Source organism: Bufo gargarizans, chromosome 2 (genome assembly GCF_014858855.1).
Source record: "Bufo gargarizans isolate SCDJY-AF-19 chromosome 2, ASM1485885v1, whole genome shotgun sequence".
NCBI lineage: Eukaryota > Metazoa > Chordata > Amphibia > Anura > Bufonidae > Bufo > Bufo gargarizans.
The window spans coordinates 676,595,755-676,617,069 of record NC_058081.1 but is presented as its reverse complement, the minus strand read 5'-3'; the positions used below and the strand labels follow the sequence as shown (position 1 = coordinate 676,617,069).

The 21,315-nt window shown below is 46.2% G+C and overlaps 1 protein-coding gene across 1 annotated transcript in view; it reads right to left on the bottom strand.

The window, feature by feature from the left end:
• Nucleotides 1–21,315, bottom strand: part of LOC122928945 (nicotinamide N-methyltransferase-like) — a 257,832-nt gene that overhangs the window by 199,436 nt on the left and 37,081 nt on the right. Inside the window, exon 2 of the mRNA XM_044282291.1 lies at nt 69–264. Within this exon, the coding sequence (XP_044138226.1) occupies nt 69–219 (151 nt within the window). The 5' untranslated portion in view covers nt 220–264. The remainder of the gene's footprint in view (nt 1–68; nt 265–21,315) is intronic.

Below are 21,315 nucleotides of genomic sequence, written 5' to 3'. Positions count from 1 at the left end.
TTATAGGATGCAGAGTTTGCCCACTGTATAAATGATATAAATGAACCATTTTAATTAAATGAAATTACCTTTAGTGAAAGTTTCATGTAGATTTTGTAATGCAAAATCGATCCATTCTCTAAAATGCACTCCTTCCTTGTCCACGTAGTATGAATGTAAGTAATCCTTGGAGTTAAATTCATCAATGTAGTTTTGCTGAGACGAAGAACGGGCGGCCATGGTGATAGGTCCTCAGATTCTCTGATCGATGCTTCAGAAATAGACCTGATTGCATAATGATATTTTACCAAATGCGCATCATATACATTGTAGCAATCAAATATACCAATAGTATCCTGTAAATATAAAGATGCTGCCACATTTTAGAGTTTTTTTATGCTGTTTTTGAAGAAAAAAAATCAGGTTTTAATCTAAAAGGGAGAGAAGGTATAACGAACAGATACTAATTCTCTTTTTTTAATCCACTCCTGGTTTCAGAAACTGCATCAACAAACCTTAACATATGGCTGGAGTCTATTATCTCATTTTGTTACAAATTCTGTTCAAATTCTTGCTGAAAAGTTTTTCGAGATAATCCATTGAAATTGTCTGCCTTTCCAGTGGAAACTTTTACAGTCACAATTATCCTTCCCTGGTGCATAGTACTCCAGATGAAGTTGGTAACTTTTTTGCAGCAGCTGTTAACAGCATTTTGAGATCTGCTTTACAGCATCCATGTGGGCCATAAGGCAGGGGTTGACATACCATTGGTCCAACCTACTCAATAGTTAACCTCTTGGGTTCCTGGTTAGAGTTGAGCGAACACCTGGATGTTCGGGTTCGAGAAGTTCGGCCGAACATCCCGGAAATGTTCGGGTTCGGGATCCGAACCCGATCCGAACTTCGTCCCGAACCCGAACCCCATTGAAGTCAATGGGGACCCGAACTTTTCGGCACTAAAACGGCTGTAAAACAGCCCAGGAAAGGGCTAGAGGGCTGCAAAAGGCAGCAACATGTAGGTAAATCCCCTGCAAACAAATGTGGATAGGGAAATGAATAAAAATAAAAATTAAATAAATAAAAATTAACCAAAATCAATTGGAGAGAGGTTCCATAGCAGAGAATCTGGCTTCCCGTCACCCACCACTGGAACAGTCCATTCTCAGATATTTAGGCCCCGGCACCCAGGCAGAGGAGAGAGGTCCCGTAACAGACAATCTGGCTTCATGTCAGCAGAGAATCAGTCTTCATGTCATAGCAGAGAATCAGGCTTCACGTCACCCACCACTGTAAGAGTCCATTTTCATAAATTTAGGCCCAGCACCCAGGCAGAGGAGAGAGGTCCCGTAACAGAGGATCTGGCTTCATGTCAGCAGAGAATCAGTCTGCATGTCATAGCAGAGAATCAGGCTTCACGTCAGCCACCACTGCAACAGTCCATTGTCATAAATTTAGGCCCAGCACCCAGGCAGAGGAGAGAGGTCCCGTAACAGACAATCTGGCTTCATGTCAGCAGAGAATTAGTCTGCATGTCATAGCAGAGAATGAGGCTTCACGTCAGCCACCACTGCAACAGTCCATTGTCATAAATTTAGGCCCAGCACCCAGGCAGAGGAGAGAGGTCCCGTAACAGAGGATCTGGCTTCATGTCAGCAGAGAATCAGTCTGCATGTCATAGCAGAGAATCAGGCTTCACGTCAGCCACCACTGCAACAGTCCATTGTCATAAATTTAGGCCCAGCACCCAGGCAGAGGAGAGAGGTCCCGTAACAGACAATCTGGCTTCATGTCAGCAGAGAATTAGTCTGCATGTCATAGCAGAGAATGAGGCTTCACGTCAGCCACCACTGCAACAGTCCATTGTCATAAATTTAGGCCCAGCACCCAGGCAGAGGAGAGAGGTCCCGTAACAGAGGATCTGGCTTCATGTCAGCAGAGAATCAGTCTGCATGTCATAGCAGAGAATCAGGCTTCACGTCAGCCACCACTGCAACAGTCCATTGTCATAAATTTAGGCCCAGCACCCAGGCAGAGGAGAGAGGTCCCGTAACAGACAATCTGGCTTCATGTCAGCAGAGAATTAGTCTGCATGTCATAGCAGAGAATGAGGCTTCACGTCAGCCACCACTGCAACAGTCCATTGGCATATATTTAGGCCTAGCACACAGGCAAAGGAGAGAGGTCCCGTAACAGACAATCTGGCTTCATGTCAGCAGAGAATCAGTCTGCATGTCATAGCAGAGAATGAGGCTTCACGTCACCCACCACTGCAACAGTCCATTGGCATATATTTAGGCCTAGCACACAGGCAGAGGAGAGAGGTCCCGTAACAGACAATCTGGCTTCATGTCAGCAGAGAATCAGTCTGCATGTCATAGCAGAGAATGAGGCTTCACGTCACCCACCACTGCAACAGTCCATTGGCATATATTTAGGCCTAGCACACAGGCAGAGGAGAGAGGTCCCGTAACAGACAATCTGGCTTCATGTCAGCAGAGAATCAGTCTGCATGTCATAGCAGAGAATGAGGCTTCACGTCACCCACCACTGCAACAGTCCATTGGCATATATTTAGGCCTAGCACACAGGCAGAGGAGAGAGGTCCCGTAACAGACAATCTGGCTTCATGTCAGCAGAGAATCAGTCTGCATGTCATAGCAGAGAATGAGGCTTCACGTCACCCACCACTGCAACAGTCCATTGGCATATATTTAGGCCTAGCACACAGGCAGAGCAGAGAGGTCCCGGAACAGACGATCTGGCTTCATGTCAGCAGAGAATCAGTCTGCATGTCATAGCAGAGAATGAGGCTTCACGTCACCCACCACTGCAACAGTCCATTGGCATATATTTAGGCCTAGCACACAGGCAGAGCAGAGAGGTCCCGTAACAGACGATCTGGCTTCATGTCAGCAGAGAATCAGTCTGCATGTCATAGCAGAGAATGAGGCTTCACGTCACCCACCACTGCAACAGTCCATTTTCATAAATTTAGGCCCAGCACCCAGGCAGAGGAGAGAGGTCCCGTAACAGAGGATCTGGCTTCATGTCAGCAGAGAATCAGTCTGCATGTCATAGCAGAGAATCAGGCTTCACGTCAGCCACAACTGCAACAGTCCATTGTCATAAATTTAGGCCCAGCACCCAGGCAGAGGAGAGAGGTCCCGTAACAGACAATCTGGCTTCATGTCAGCAGAGAATCAGTCTGCATGTCATAGCAGAGAATCAGGCTTCACGTCAGCCACCACTGCAACAGTCCATTGTCATAAATTTAGGCCCAGCACCCAGGCAGAGGAGAGAGGTCCCGTAACAGACAATCTGGCTTCATGTCAGCAGAGAATTAGTCTGCATGTCATAGCAGAGAATGAGGCTTCACGTCAGCCACCACCGCAACAGTCCATTGGCATATATTTAGGCCTAGCACACAGGCAGAGGAGAGGTTCATTCAACTTTGGGTAGCCTCGCAATATAATGGTAAAATGAAAATAAAAATAGGATTGAATGAGGAAGTGCCCTGGAGTCCAATAATATATGGTTATGGGGAGGTAGTTAATGTCTAATCTGGACAAGGGACGGACAGGTCCTGTGGGATCCATGCCTGGTTCATTTTTATGAACGTCAGCTTGTCCACATTGGCTGTAGACAGGCGGCTGCGTTTGTCTGTAATGACGCCCCCTGCCGTGCTGAATACACGTTCAGACAAAACGCTGGCTGCCGGGCAGGCCAGCACCTCCAAGGCATAAAAGGCTAGCTCTGGCCACGTGGACAATTTAGAGACCCAGAAGTTGAATGGGGCCGAACCATCAGTCAGTACGTGGAGGGGTGTGCACACGTACTGTTCCACCATGTTAGTGAAATGTTGCCTCCTGCTAACACGTTGCGTATCAGGTGGTGGTGCAGTTAGCTGTGGCGTGTTGACAAAAGTTTTCCACATCTCTGCCATGCTAACCCTGCCCTCAGAGGAGCTGGCCGTGACACAGCTGCCTTGGCGACCTCTTGCTCCTCCTCTGCCTTGGCCTTGGGCTTCCACTTGTTCCCCTGTGACATTTGGGAATGCTCTCAGTAGCGCGTCTACCAACGTGCGCTTGTACTCGCGCATCTTCCTATCACGCTCCAGTGCAGGAAGTAAGGTGGGCACATTGTCTTTGTAGCGTGGATCCAGCAGGGTGGCAACCCAGTAGTCCGCACAGGTTAAAATGTGGGCAACTCTGCTGTCGTTGCGCAGGCACTGCAGCATGTAGTCGCTCATGTGTGCCAGGCTGCCCAGGGGTAAGGACAAGCTGTCCTCTGTGGGAGGCGTATCGTCATCGTCCTGCCTTTCCCCCCAGCCACGCACCAGTGATGGACCCGAGCTGCGTTGGGTGCCACCCCGCTGTGACCATGCTTCATCCTCATCCTCCTCCACCTCCTCCTCATCCTCGTCCTCCTCGTCCTCCAGTAGTGGGCCCTGGCTGGCCACATTTGTACCTGGCCTCTGCTGTTGCCAAAAACCTCCCTCTGAGTCACTTCGAAGAGACTGGCCTGAAAGTGCTAAAAATGACCCCTCTTCCTCCTCCTCCTCCTCCTCCTCCTGGGCCACCTCCTCTTCCATCATCGCCCTAAGTGTTTTCTCAAGGAGACATAGAAGTGGTATTGTAACGCTGATAACGGTGTCATCGCCACTGGCCATGTTGGTGGAGTACTCGAAACAGCGCAACAGGGCACACAGGTCTCGCATGGAGGCCCAGTCATTGGTGGTGAAGTGGTGCTGTTCTGTAGTGCGACTGACCCGTGCGTGCTGCAGCTGAAACTCCACTATGGCCTGCTGCTGCTCGCACAGTCTGTCCAGCATGTGCAAGGTGGAGTTCCACCTGGTGGGCACGTCGCATATGAGGCGGTGAGCGGGAAGGCCGAAGTTACGCTGTAGCGCAGACAGGCGAGCAGCAGCAGGATGTGAACGCCGGAAGCGCGAACAGACGGCCCGCACTTTATGCAGCAGCTCTGACATGTCGGGGTAGTTGTGAATGAACTTCTGCACCACCAAATTCAGCACATGCGCCAAGCAAGGGATGTGCGTCAAATTGGCTAGTCCCAGAGCTGCAACGAGATTTCGCCCATTATCACACACCACCAGGCCGGGCTTGAGGCTCACCGGCAGCAACCACTCGTCGGTCTGTTGTTCAATACCCCGCCACAACTCCTGTGCGGTGTGGGGCCTGTCCCCCAAACATATGAGTTTCAGAATGGCCTGCTGACGTTTACCCCGGGCTGTGCTGAAGTTGGTGGTGAAGGTGTGTGGCTGACTGGATGAGCAGGTGGAAGAAGAGGAGGAGGAAGCCGAGAAGGAGGAGGTGGCAACAGGAGGCAAAGAATGTTGCCCTGCGATCCTTGGCGGCGGAAGGACGTGCGCCAAACAGCTCTCCGCCTGGGGCCCAGCTGCCACTACATTTACCCAGTGTGCAGTTAGGGAGATATAGCGTCCCTGGCCGTGCTTACTGGTCCACGTATCTGTGGTTAGGTGGACCTTGCTACAGATGGCGTTGCGCAGTGCACACTTGATTTTATCGGATACTTGGTTGTGCAGGGAAGGCACGGCTCTCTTGGAGAAGTAGTGCCGGCTGGGAACAACATACTGTGGGACAGCAAGCGACATGAGCTGTTTGAAGCTGTCTGTGTCCACCAGCCTAAATGACAGCATTTCATAGGCCAGTAGTTTAGAAATGCTGGCATTCAGGGCCAGGGATCGAGGGTGGCTAGGTGGGAATTTACGCTTTCTATCAAATGTTTGTGAGATGGAGAGCTGAACGCTGGCGTGTGACATGGTTGAGACGCTTGGTGACGGAGGTGGTGGTGGTGGTGTTGGTGGTACATCCCCTGTTTGCTGGGCGGCAGGTGCCAACGTTCCTCCAGAGGCGGAGGAAGAGGCCGAGGCGGCAGCAGCAGAATAGGCCGAGGCGGCAGCAGCAGAAGAGGTAGCAGGGGGAGCCTGAGTGACTTCCTTGGTTTTAAGGTGTTTACTCCACTGCAGTTCATGCTTTGCATGCAGGTGCCTGGTCATGCAGGTTGTGCTCAGGTTCAGAACGTTAATGCCTCGCTTCAGGCTCTGATGGCACAGCGTGCAAACCACTCGGGTCTTGTCGTCAGCACATTGTTTGAAGAAGTGCCATGCCAGGGAACTCCTTGAAGCTGCCTTTGGGGTGCTCGGTCCCAGATGGCGGCGGTCAGTAGCAGGCGGAGTCTCTTGGCGGCGGGTGTTCTGCTTTTGCCCACTGCTCCCTCTTTTGCTACGCTGTTGGCTCGGTCTCACCACTGCCTCTTCCTCCGAACTGTGAAAGTCAGTGGCACGACCTTCATTCCATGTGGGGTCTAGGACCTCATCGTCCCCTGCATCGTCTTCCACCCAGTCTTGATCCCTGACCTCCTGTTCAGTCTGCACACTGCAGAAAGACGCAGCAGTTGGCACCTGTGTTTCGTCATCATCAGAGACATGCTGAGGTGGTATTCCCATGTCCTCATCATCAGGAAACATAAGTGGTTGTGCGTCAGTGCATTCTATGTCTTTCACCGCTGGGGAAGGGCTAGGTGGATGCCCTTGGGAAACCCTGCCAGCGGAGTCTTCAAACAGCATAAGAGACTGCTGCATAACTTGAGGCTGAGACAGTTTCCTTGGTATGCATGGGGGTGATGTGACAGACTGATGGGGTTGGTTTTCAGGCGCCATCTGTGCGCTTTCTGCAGAAGACTGGGTGGGAGATAATGTGAACGTGCTGGATCCACTGTCGGCCACCCAATTGACTAATGCCTGTACCTGCTCAGGCCTTACCATCCTTAGAACGGCATTGGGCCCCACCATATATCGCTGTAAATTCTGGCGGCTACTGGGACCTGAGGTAGTTGGTACACTAGGACGTGTGGATGTGGCAGAACGGCCACGTCCTCTCCCAGCACCAGAGGGTCCACTAACACCACCACGACCATGTCCACGTCCGCGTCCCTTACTAGATGTTTTCCTCATTGTTATGGTTCACCACAACAACAAAAATATTATTTGGCCCAATGTATTGTATTCAAATTCAGCGGGATATAAATTTGAGGCCTAGTATTTAGGCGCTGGGTGACCGGTATGGATTTAGTGACAGAATTAGACTTGGAAATGCACAGTAGTGTGTGTGTAAAGTTATTCTGAATGACCCTATGTGCACCTTGAATATTATATACCCTTTTAGGGATAGATTTCAAATAGCAATGATATAGCAGAAACCACTAAATTATGAAATTGCTAAATTGGGAATTGTATTTCAACCCAGAACAAAAAATGTGCTTTGACGGACACTAAATAACTTTCCCAGCCACAACAGGACAGCGGTAACGAGAGATTTAGCGGGATATAAATTTGAGGCCTAGTATTTAGGCGCTGGGTGACCGGTATGGATTTAGTGACAGAATTAGACTTGGAAATGCACAGTAGTGTGTGTGTGAAGTTATTCTGAATGACCCTATGTGCACCTTGAATATTATATACCCTTTTAGGGATAGATTTCAAATAGCAATGATATAGCAGAAACCACTAAATTATGAAATTGCTAAATTGGGAATTGTATTTCAACCCAGAACAAAAAATGTGCTTTGACGGACACTAAATAACTTTCCCAGCCACAACAGGACAGCGGTAACGAGAGATTTAGCCGGATATAAATTTGAGGCCTAGTATTTAGGCGCTGGGTGACCGGTATGGATTTAGTGACAGAATTGGACTTGAAAATGCACAGTAGCGTGTGTGTGTGAAGTTATTCTGAATGACCCTATGTGCACCTTGAATATTATATACCCTTTTAGGGATAGATTTCAAATAGCTCTGATATAGCAGAAACCACTAAATTATGAAATTGCTAAATTGGGAATTGTATTTCAACCCAGAACAAAAAATGTGCTTTGACAGACACTAAATAACTTTCCCAGCCACAACAGGACAGCGGTAACGAGAGATTTAGCCGGATATAAATTTGAGGCCTAGTATTTAGGCGCTGGGTGACCGGTATGGATTTACTAACAGAATTGGACTTGGAAATGCACAGTAGCGTGTGTGTGTGAAGTTATTCTGAATGACCCTATGTGCACCTTGAATATTATATACCCTTTTAGGGATAGATTTCAAATAGCAATGATATAGCAGAAACCACTAAATTATGAAATTGCTAAATTGGGAATTGTATTTCAACCCAGAACAAAAAATGTGCTTTGACGGACACTAAATAACTTTCCCAGCCACAACAGGACAGCGGTAACGAGAGATTTAGCGGGATATAAATTTGAGGCCTAGTATTTAGGCGCTGGGTGACCGGTATGGATTTAGTGACAGAATTAGACTGGGATATGGCCAAAAAATAACCACACTATTGCTGGTTAAATGCACTTGGTGACGGGCGCAGCTTGCCCCTGATGTAGTATATGGCCAAAAAATGAACAGACTATTGCTGCTTAAATGCACTTGGTGTCACAGCTTGACCAACCACACTACTGAGGGTTAAATGCACTTGGTGACGGGCGCAGCTTGCCCCTGATGTAGTATATGGCCAAAAAATGAACAGACTATTGCTGGTTAAATGCACTTGGTGTGACAGCTTGACCAACCACACTACTGAGGGTTAAATGCACTTGGTGACGGGCGCAGCTTGCCCCTGATGTAGTATATGGCCAAAAAATGAACAGACTATTGCTGGTTAAATGCACTTGGTGACGGGCACAGCTTGCCCCTGATTTAGTATATGGCCAAAAAATGAACAGACTATTGCTGGTTAAATGCACTTGGTGTGATAGCTTGACCAACCACACTACTGAGGGTTAAATGCACTTGGTGACGGGCGCAGCTTGCCCCTGATGTAGTATATGGCCAAAAAATAAACAGACTATTGCTGGTTAAATGCACTTGGTGTGACAGCTTCACCCTGATGTAGGCTTTAGCCAAAAAACAACCACACCATTGAGGGTTAAATGCACTTGGTGACAGGCTCAGCTTGCCCCTGATGTAGTATATGGCCAAAAAATAAACAGACTATTGCTGGTTAAATGCACTTGGTGTGACAGCTTCACCCTGATGTAGGCTTTAGCCAAAAAACAACCACACCATTGAGGGTTAAATGCACTTGGTCGCAGCTTGTGCTGGCGCACCACAAGACACAAAATGGCTGCCGATCACCCCAGAAAAATGTGACTGACAAACGGTCTGGGCAGCCTAAAAACAGTGAGCAATTGAGTATCAGCAGCTCAATGATCCACAGCTGCAGATCGATCAATAATCAAGTACTTTGGAGGAGTTAATCTGCCTAATCTCGCCCTACTGTCGCAGCCGCAACCTCTCCCTACGCTAATCAGAGCAGAGTGACGGGCGGCGCTATGTGACTCCAGCTTAAATAGAGGCTGGGTCACATGGTGCTCTGGCCAATCACAGCCATGCCAATAGTAGGCATGGCTGTGATGGCCTCTTGGGGCAAGTAGTATGACGCTTGTTGATTGGCTGCTTTGCAGCCTTTCAAAAAGCGCCAAGAAAGCGTCACAAAAGCGCCAAGAAAGCGACGAACACCGAACCCGAACCCGGACTTTTACGAAAATGTCCGGGTTCGGGTCCGTGTCACGGACACCCCAAAATTCGGTACGAACCCGAACTATACAGTTCGAGTTCGCTCATCCCTATTCCTGGTATTAGCCTGAGGTCATGATTATCATAGCTCCCAATTTCTATTTTATTAGAGAGCAAAGGGGCCATATATGGTACCTTCACATGGCCTTCCTGTTGTCGGTATAAACTCCTGCCATAAGGCACAATAAACCGCAAACTGTTCATTGACATCTATGGACATTGTGGCTGTGCTCTCCGGCCTGTGTATAACACCCAGAGTGGTGTTACCGCTTCTGCACCTTGTAACTATCTTTTATGGTCTAATATGGTCTAACCTGTGTGTCACCTATATATTTATTTCCAGGTCCCTCAAAACTGTGCCTTCCTAATAATGTTGTGTAACTGTTCATGTAATTTGCCTGGTTCACCAGCAGTTGGCAGTAAACATGGCAGAGCTATAGCTAGATAGAATGTAACTCACCATTCTATTTTCTGTCCCTTTGGGCAGAAGTGGGCCAGTGCTGCTTGCTACCACAAGAAATTTGTAGAAAAAACTGAAATATCATACAAACGTGTGGACTGCACGTTTTCTTCCTGAGCACTGACCACCATATCTTCCTACTATCCCTCAGTGGCACCAAATTATTAAAGGCCTAATTGGCCGAAACGTAACTCCAGCTGCAGATTCAATAAAACAACACAAATGATCACATAAGCTATGTTTGTTTGTGATATTTCTGGAATTTTTTCTACAAATTGATTGATGGGGAGGGAACCCGACTCCTAGAATTTCATACGGTATACCAACAGCAGTGTGCGACTAAGCTATTTCTCTACCTGCCACCAGAAGGAGGCAGGGCAGTTCTGGCTTGTACTGGTTGAGACTCCATGATTGAGCTGCCAGGATTCTAACCTATTCCTTGGCTGAAGATAAGTCTGACTAAAAAGTGAAGTGCATCCTAAAGAATAAGCCAAGTTACCAAGTCAGCTTGTCAGTACAGCTTAGTTAGAGAAGGATAGAACAGAGTTAAGTTTGCCTGCCAGTTTAAATGCTAAAAAAATGCAACCAAGACAAAGCCTGTAAACTGTTTGAAGAAACGTTTATTCAAAGTAAAGCTACCATTGAACTTAATCTCAAGTTCTGGGCTCAAGTTATTTCATCAAATCTCTCAATTATTCCCCCAAATTATTTCTTTGGAGCCAAAGCCTGGGGTCCAGTCATATCCAGGTAGGAGCAACGTGATACACATAAAGAGACATTTAGGCTGCTCTATACTACTAATAATTCCTACACCTGGGAAGCCCTGAGAGGGCCCTGGGGTGAGGCTGCCCGTTGCATGTGCAGAGGTCATTAGGCCATTGTGCAGGGAAGGGGAGGACATAAGCTGTGAACATCACCTATTGTGAATAGTGTGACCCTGCGTTATCTATATGCATATGTTATCTGTCATTGTAATCATACCTGTAATAATAATGTGATGACAAATGAACAGTGCAGATCATGAATTGTCAACCCTTTTTTTAGGTAGAATTATTGCAGATTTGTATTTATATCAATGACTGCCTCTGACTAGAGTTAAGCAGACACCTGGATGTTCGGGTTCGACAGGTTCAGCTGAACTTCACAAAAAGTTTGAGTTGGGGACCCGAACTTGACCCGAACTTTTGACCACTAAAATGGCAGTAAAAATATCATGGAAAGGGCTAGAGGGCTGCAAATGGCATCAAAATGTGGTTAAGAGCATGGCAAGTACTCTGCAAACAAATGTGGATAGGGAAATAACATAAAATATGTAAAAATATAAAATAATAATCTTGATCTAGGAGGATGAGATCCATATGGAGTAGGAGGTTGAGGAGGCAGTAGATGTGGCAGTGTAGGTGGAAGCAGAGGAGGAGGAAGCCTACACTGCTTTTTGGTTTAAATTGATTTAAATTTTTTTAAATTAGGGTACACCCCAAAACATTAATATAACCTGTGATAACCCCCTCCAGTCGTGCTAAACACACGTTCAGACAATACACTGGCTGCAGGGCAGGCCAGTACCTCCAAGGCGTAAAGGGCAAGCTTAGGCCATGTGCCCAATTTGGAGACCCAGAAGTTGCAGGGGCTGACCCTGTCAGTCAGTTCGTGTAGGCGTGTGCACATTTACTGCCCCACCATGTCGCACGTTCCCATGATGTTCACGATCCAATTTGATATCTGATCTATCAACTTTCGATGTTCTTTTATGCGCCTACAATGGTAAACATGGTTGGCGGGGAATCAGGGTTCCACGCCGGAGAGGGAGCGTGAGAAAGAGAGACCACATCCAATGGAGGATTAATTTTTTTCAAATTTAAAATTATAGAGCAGAATTATGGGAGAAATTATTAAAGAGTAAAAGTGTGACAACTTTTTAAAGCTTAAGCATTTAAAGAATGGATGTGGCGCACATTAATTAATGAAGAATTTATTAAATTGTATTCCCTGTCAACTATGCAGACCAGGGGTTTCTATCCAGCAAAATTTTAAAAATGTCACCTGACAATGTAATTGACAGTTTTTTTACATTTATGTTCCTTTCACCTATGTAGAGGTGCCCCAGTGACATCCACCATCCATTTGGATATCTTCTCTATCAACTTTCGATGTTCTTTTCTGAGCCTAATATGTTGATCACAGTTATCGGCATATTAGGGTTCCACCCCGGAGAGAGAGCGTGAGAAAAAGAGACCAAATTTAAGGGAGATAAATGTATAATAAAAAAATTTGATCGAGCGGAAATATGGGAAAAGTTATTGAGGCCCAAATGTGGGACAAATTACAGAAGCCCAAATGTGGGACAAAAGAGTAAAGCAGAAATATGGGAAAAGTTATTGAGGCGCAAATGTGGGACAAATTACAGAAGCCCAAATGTGGGACAAAAGAGTAAAGCAGAAATGTGGGACAATGTATTGAAGGGCAAATGTGGTACAACTTATTAAAGTTTATGCACTGAATCAAAGGAGGTGGAGCGCATCAATTAAAGAATTTCTGAAATTTTATTCCCTGTCACCTATGCAGAGCAGGGGTTTATTCACGTCTAAAATTGTATAATGTCAACCCAAGAATGTAGCAGAAAAATTACAGAAATGTATTAACCTGTGTACTTGGTAGAGCAGGGGTCTATGACAGAAAAAAATTGTTTATTGTCACCCAAAAATGTAAATGAAAAATTATTGAAATTTATTAAGCTGTCAACTAGGTAGAGGAGGGGTATATTGCACCCAAAAATTTGTGAATTTCACCCAAAAATGTAACAGACAAATTATAATTTTTTTACCTGTCTACTTTTTTATTTCTTTTTTTTACCGGCCCACTAGGTATAGCAGTGGTACATCACACCCAAAAATTGTTGAATTTCACCAGAAAATGTAACTGACAATTTATTTGAATTTTTTTACCGGTCTAATAGGTATAGCAGTGGTACATCACACTCAAAAATTGGTGAATTTCACCAGAAAATGTAAATGACAATTTATATATTTTTTTTTTTTACCTGTCTACTAGGTATAGCAGTGGTACGTCACACCCAAAATTGTGTGCATTTCACCCAAAAATTTAACTGTCAATTATATTTTTTTTTTTTACCTTCCATTGTTGGAATGGAAAAGAACTGTACAAGAAAGATGGTTTGCATCTTTCTCTCAAAGGAACGAATGTCCTCGGTGAACAGTTCCAAGTATTTGCTAAGGAGCATTTAAACTAGGAAAGGGGGGCAAAAGAGTGATAATCCAGCAGTCCGACTGCCCCCCGGAACAATGCCAGAAGATGCCAGTAGCACAAAGGTTAAGAAATGACAAGCTCAGATTCTTATCTACAAATGCTCGCAGTTTAGGGAATAAGATCAATGAACTTGAGGCTATAATGGCATCTGAGAATATAGATGTAGTGGCTGTTACTGAGACGTGGTTCAAGGGGAGTAATGACTGGGATATATCAATACCAGGGTTCTCTCTATACAGGAAAGACAGAGAAGGCAAGAAGGGGGAGGGGTGGTCCTGTATGTGGCAGACAGCATAAAATCTAATTTGATACAAGTTAGCGAGAACAATTTAGAGTCAGTTTGGGTTACCTTGCAGCTTGATAATCATAAGGTAACTCGTGTAGGTGTGATATATAGACCACCTAGCCAAGTCAAAGAATTAGATGATCTACTAGTTGAGGAAATAGCTAAAATGACATTGAAGGGGGAAGTTATCATTATGGGAGACTTCAATCTTCCTGATGTAAACTGGAAAACCAAAATAGCTAGTTCTGCCAGGAGTACAGATATTCTAAATTCCCTACTGGGATTATCTCTACAACAAGTAGTTGAGGAGCCAACCCGGAAGGAGGCCATTTTAGATTGAGTATTCACAAATGGGAATTTGGTATATGATATTACTGTAGGGGAAAGCTTGGTATCTAGTGATCACCAGTCAGTGTGGTTTACTATAAGTACAGTGACTGAGTCACACCACACAAAAACAAAAGTTTTAGATTTTAGAAAAACTGACTTTTCTAAAATTAGATTAGTGGTATACAAGTCCCTATCAGATTGGAACAGTTTCATTGGAGTCCAGGAGAAATGGGACTACTTAAAAGAGGCACTATTGAAGGCAACAGAAAATTGCATTAGGCTTGTCAGTAAAAGCAAAAAAAGGAAAAGACCACTGTGGTACTCAGCAGAAGTGGCCAAAATCATTAAAAACAAAAAGATAGCATTTAGGAATTATAAAAAAAAAACAAAAAAAAAAACGAGGATAACAGGCTAATTTACAAGATTAGGCAGAGAGAGGCCAAACAAGTTAGGCTACTTTCACACTAGCGTTCGTCGGTCCGCTCGTGAGCTCTGTTTGAAGGAGCTCACGAGCGGACCCGAACGCCTCCGTCCAGCCCTGATGCAGTCTGAATGGAGCGGATCCGCTCAGACTGCATCAGTCTGGCGGCGTTCAGCCTGCTTGCAGCGTTCGGGTGTCCGCCTGGCCATGCGGAGGCGTGCGGATCCGTCCAGACTTACAATGTAAGTCAATGGGAACGGATCCGCTTGAAGATTACACCATATGGCTCAATCTTCAAGCGGATCCGTCCCCCATTGACTTTACATTGAAAGTCTGAACAGATCCGCTCAGGCATCTTGCGCACTTAGAAATTTTTATAAGTTATTAATGCAGACGGATCCGTACTGAACGGTGCCTCCGTCTGCATTAATATGATCGGATCCGTTCAGAACGGATCCGATCAAGCGCTAGTGTGAAAGTAGCCTTATAAGAGCTTCTAAAGCACAGGCAGAAGAGAAATTAGCTCAGTCAGGGAAAAAAGGCGATAAGGCATTCTTCAGATACATGACAGGGGTATTGGTTATCTGCCGCTCGACCCCCAACATTCCCTTTCACTTACCCACATCCTAAACCTAACTCCACCCATCACTCGACTCAACCTAACCCCACAATGACACACGGACACCGATCTTGGAATAAATCGGCCACAGCAGCCGTCTTTTATTAACAAATAAACATAACAATTTATAAATAACAATTCCCCCCCCCCCGAGGGGAGGTCCTTGAAGCCCCAAAATAACTGCAAGAAACTCCACTGAATGAGCCATCTTGCTTCCAGCCGTTGCCCTCCAGCTCGGAAGCACCACTGAATGGCCCCTTTAAAATACGTCACCACTGGGAGTCCAGCCCTCACCATGGAGCCCTCCCAGCATCCTCCTCTGTGAATATGACCAACTTCAAGGACCTCCCCCCGCCATAGCCACCGTGACACTTACACAACCCTGCCTTCCTACAACACCCTAAAACTCATTCCCCTAAACCTATAACCACATAAAAAAGGGGAGGGTGGGCGGGAGTTTTCTCTAACTCTCCACAAAATGGCCCCTGTCTTCCACAATGCTTCCCTATTTAACCCCTTGACCCCACCCCTACACTCAAACCACCCAATCCCCACTACCAGGGGTCTCCCTAAACCAAACCCCCGTCATGGTGCCCTCCCCTAAGGCTACGCCCTTCAGTCCGGCCACAGCTTAAATGAAAAAAGGAAACTAAAACAAGGAATTACAAAATTAAAAACAAAAGAAGGAAGGTATATGGAAGAAGATAAAGAACTAGCTGACTGCCTCAATGAATACTTCTGTTCAGTCTTTACGAAGGAAAATGAAGGAAAAGGACCTCAGTTAGGAAAGAAGACTAATGAATCTTTTGATGCATGTGTCTTTACAGAGGAAGAGGTTCTAAGTCAGCTGTCTAAAATTAATACAAATAAGTCACAGGGGCCTGATGGGATACACCCAAAGCTATTAAAAGACCTCAGCGGTGAACTAGCAAAACCATTAACAGATTTATTTAACCAATCACTGGCAACAGGAGTCGTCCCAGAAGATTGGAAATTAGCAAATGTTGTGCCGATTCGCAAGAAAGGTAGTAGGGAGGAATCGGGCAACTATAGGCCAGTAAGCCTGACATCAATAGTGGGGAAATTAATGGAAACCATACTTAAGGAGAGGATTGTGGAACATCTAAAATCCCATGGATTGAAAGATGAAAAACAGCATGGGTTTACTTCAGGGAGATCATGTCAAACTAATCTTATTGATTTTTTTGATTGGTGACTAAAACAATAGATGGCGGAGGTGCAGTAGACATCGCTTATCTAGACTTCAGTAAGGCTTTCAATACTGTCCCACACAGAAGGCTTATCAATAAATTGCAGTCTTTGGGCTTGGACTCCCATATTGTTGAATGGATTAGGCAGTGGCTGAGGGACAGGCAACAGAGGGTTGTAGTCAATGGAGTATATTCAGACCAAGGTCTTGTTACCAGTGGGGTACCTCAGGGATCTGTTCTGGGACCCATATTGTTTAATATCTTTATCAGCGAAATTGCAGAAGGCCTCGATGGTAAGGTGTGTCTTTTTGCTGATGACACAGGGTTGATGTTCCTGGAGGGATACACCAAATGGAAAAGGATTTAGGAAAACTAGAGGAATGGTCAAAAATCTGGCAACTAAAATTTAATGTGGATAAGTGCAAAATAATGCACCTGGGGCGTAAAAACCCAAGAGCAGAATATAAAATCAGTGATACAGTCCTATCCTCAGTATCGGAGGAAAGGGATTTAGGGGTCATTATTTCAGAAGACTTAAAGGTAGGCAGACAATGTCATAGAGCAGCAGGAAATGCTAGCAGAATGCTTGGGTGTATAGGGAGAGGCATTACTAGTAAAAAGAGGGAGGTGCTCATGCCGCTCTACAGAGCACTAGTGAGACCTCATTTGGAGTATTGTGCTCAGTACTGGAGACCATATCTCCAGAAGGATATTGATACTTTGGAGAGAGTTCAGAGAAGAGCTACTAAACTGGTACATGGATTGCAGGATAAGGCTACTTTCACACTAGCGTTCGATCGGATCCGTTCTGAACGGATCCGATCATAATAATGCAGACGGAGACTCCGTTCAGAACGGATCCGTCTGCATTATATTGGCAAAAAAAAAGCTAAGTGTGAAATTAGCCTGAGCGGATCCGTCCAGACTTTTACATTGAAAGTCAATGGGGGACGGATCCGCTTGAAGATTGAGCCATATTGTGGCATCTTCAAACGGATCCGTCCCCATTGACTTACATTGTAAGTCTGGACGGATCCGCACGCCTCCGCACAGCCAGGCGGACACCCGAACGCTGCAAGCAGCGTTCAGGTGTCCGCCTGCTGAGCGGAGCGGAGGCTGAACGCCGCCAGACTGATGCAGTCTGAGCGGATCCGCATCCATTCAGACTGCATCAGGGCTGGACGGAAGCGTTCGGGTCCGCTCGTGAGCCCCTTCAAGCGGAGCTCACGAGCGGACAGCCGAACGCTAGTGTGAAACTAGCCTTAAAACTTACCAGGAAAGATTAAAGGACCTTAACATGTATAGCTTGGAAGAAAGACGAGACAGAGGGGATATGATAGAAACTTTTAAATACATAAAGGGAATCAACAAGGTAAAAGCGGAGAGAATATTTAAAAGAAAAAAAACTGCTACAAGAGGACATAGTTTTAAATTAGCGGGGCAAAGGTTTAAAAGTAATATCAGGAAGTATTACTTTACTGAGAGAGTAGTGGATGCATGGAATAGCCTTCCTGCAGAAGTGGTAGCTGCAAATACAGTGAAGGAGTTTAAGCATGCATGGGATAGGCATAAGGCCATCCTTCATATAAGATAGGGCCGGGGGCTATCCATAGTACTTAGCATATTGGGCAGACTAGATGGGCCAAATGGTTCTTATCTGCCGACACATTCTATGTTTCTATGTTTCTATGTACCTGTCTACTCAGTATAGCAGTGGTACTTCACACCCCAAAATTGGTGAATTTCACCCGAAAATTGTAACTGACAAATTTTTTTAATATTCTTTTTTTACCGGTCAACTAGGTATAGCAGTGGTACATCACACCCAAAAATTGGTGAATTTCAAATGAAAATGTTACTGACAAACTTGTTTTTTTAACCACGTCTACTAGGTATAGCAGTGGTACTTTATACCCAAAGATTGGTGAATTTCACCAGAAAATATAACTGACAATTAGAGTTGAGCGAACACCTGGATGTTCGGGTTCGAGAAGTTCGGCCGAACATCCCGGAAATGTTCGGGTTCGGGATCCGAACCCGATCCGAACTTCGTCCCGAACCCGAACCCCATTGAAGTCAATGGGGACCCGAACTTTTCGGCACTAAAAAGGCTGTAAAACAGCCCAGGAAAGAGCTAGAGGGCTGCAAAAGGCAGCAACATGTAGGTAAATCCCCTGCAAACAAATGTGGATAGGGAAATGAATAAAAATAAAAATTAAATAAATAAAAATTAACCAAAATCAATTGGAGAGAGGTTCCATAGCAGAGAATCTGGCTTCCCGTCACCCACCACTGGAACAGTCCATTCTCAGATATTTAGGCCCCGGCACCCAGGCAGAGGAGAGAGGTCCCGTAACAGAGAATCTGTCTTCATGTCAGCAGAGAATTAGTCTGCATGTCATAGCAGAGAATGAGGCTTCACGTCAGCCACCACTGCAACAGTCCATTGGCATATATTTAGGCCCAGCACCCAGGCAGAGGAGGGAGGTCCCGTAACAGAGAATCTGTCTTCATGTCAGCAGAGAATTAGTCTGCATGTCATAGCAGAGAATGAGGCTTCACGTCAGCCACCACTGCAACAGTCCATTGGCATATATTTAGGCCCAGCACACACACAGGCAGAGGAGAGAGGTCCCGTAACAGAGAATCTGGCTTCATGTCAGCAGAGAATCAGTCTGCATGTCATAGCAGAGAATGAGGCTTCACGTCAGCCACCACTGCAACAGTCCATTGGCATATATTTAGGCCCAGCACACACACAGGCAGAGGAGAGAGGTCCCGAAACAGAGAATCTGTCTTCATGTCAGCAGAGAATTAGTCTGCATGTCATAGCAGAGAATGAGGCTTCACGTCAGCCACCACTGCAACAGTCCATTGGCATATATTTAGGCCCAGCACACACACAGGCAGAGGAGAGAGGTCCCGTAACAGAGAATCTGGCTTCATGTCAGCAGAGAATCAGTCTGCATGTCATAGCAGAGAATGAGGCTTCACGTCAGCCACCACTGCAACAGTCCATTGGCATATATTTAGGCCCAGCACACACACAGGCAGAGGAGAGAGGTCCCGTAACAGAGAATCTGGCTTCATGTCAGCAGAGAATCAGTCTGCATGTCATAGCAGAGAATGAGGCTTCACGTCAGCCACCACTGCAACAGTCCATTGGCATATATTTAGGCCCAGCACACACACAGGCAGAGGAGAGAGGTCCCGTAACAGAGAATCTGTCTTCATGTCAGCAGAGAATCAGTCTGCATGTCATAGCAGAGAATGAGGCTTCACGTCAGCCACCACTGCAACAGTCCATTGGCATATATTTAGGCCCAGCACCCAGGCAGAGGAGGGAGGTCCCGTAACAGAGAATCTGTCTTCATGTCAGCAGAGAATTAGTCTGCATGTCATAGCAGAGAATGAGGCTTCACGTCACCCACCACTGCAACAGTCCATTGGCATATATTTAGGCCTAGCACACAGGCAGAGCAGAGAGGTCCCGTAACAGACGATCTGGCTTCATGTCAGCAGAGAATCAGTCTGCATGTCATAGCAGAGAATGAGGCTTCACGTCAGCCACCACTGCAACAGTCCATTGGCATATATTTAGGCCTAGCACACAGGCAGAGGAGAGAGGTCCCGTAACAGACAATCTGGCTTCATGTCAGCAGAGAATCAGTCTGCATGTCATAGCAGAGAATGAGGCTTCACGTCACCCACCACTGCAACAGTCCATTGGCATATATTTAGGCCTAGCACACAGGCAGAGCAGAGAGGTCCCGTAACAGACAATCTGGCTTCATGACAGCAGAGAATCAGTCTGCATGTCATAGCAGAGAATGAGGCTTCACGTCACCCACCACTGCAACAGTCCATTGGCATATATTTAGGCCTAGCACACAGGCAGAGCAGAGAGGTCCCGTAACAGACGATCTGGCTTCATGTCAGCAGAGAATCAGTCTGCATGTCATAGCAGAGAATGAGGCTTCACGTCAGCCACCACTGCAACAGTCCATTGGCATATATTTAGGCCTAGCACACAGGCAGAGGAGAGAGGTCCCGTAACAGACAATCTGGCTTCATGTCAGCAGAGAATCAGTCTGCATGTCATAGCAGAGAATGAGGCTTCACGTCACCCACCACTGCAACAGTCCATTGGCATATATTTAGGCCTAGCACACAGGCAGAGCAGAGAGGTCCCGTAACAGACAATCTGGCTTCATGACAGCAGAGAATCAGTCTGCATGTCATAGCAGAGAATGAGGCTTCACGTCACCCACCACTGCAACAGTCCATTGGCATATATTTAGGCCTAGCACACAGGCAGAGCAGAGAGGTCCCGTAACAGACAATCTGGCTTCATGACAGCAGAGAATCAGTCTGCATGTCATAGCAGAGAATGAGGCTTCACGTCACCCACCACTGCAACAGTCCATTGGCATATATTTAGGCCTAGCACACAGGCAGAGCAGAGAGGTCCCGTAACAGACGATCTGGCTTCATGTCAGCAGAGAATCAGTCTGCATGTCATAGCAGAGAATGAGGCTTCACGTCACCCACCACTGCAACAGTCCATTGGCATATATTTAGGCCTAGCACACAGGCAGAGCAGAGAGGTCCCGTAACAGACAATCTGGCTTCATGTCAGCAGAGAATCAGTCTGCATGTCATAGCAGAGAATCAGGCTTCACGTCAGCCACCACTGCAACAGTCCATTGTCATAAATTTAGGCCCAGCACCCAGGCAGAGGAGAGAGGTCCCGTAACAGACAATCTGGCTTCATGTCAGCAGAGAATTAGTCTGCATGTCATAGCAGAGAATCAGGCTTCATGTCAGCCACCACTGCAACAGTCCATTGGCATATATTTAGGCCTAGCACACAGGCAGAGGAGAGGTTCATTCAACTTTGGGTAGCCTCGCAATATAATGGTAAAATGAAAATAAAAATAGGATTGAATGAGGAAGTGCCCTGGAGTCCAATAATATATGGTTATGGGGAGGTAGTTAATGTCTAATCTGGATAAGGGACGGACAGGTCCTGTGGGATCCATGCCTGGTTCATTTTTATGAACGTCAGCTTGTCCACATTGGCTGTAGACAGGCGGCTGCGTTTGTCTGTAATGACGCCCCCTGCC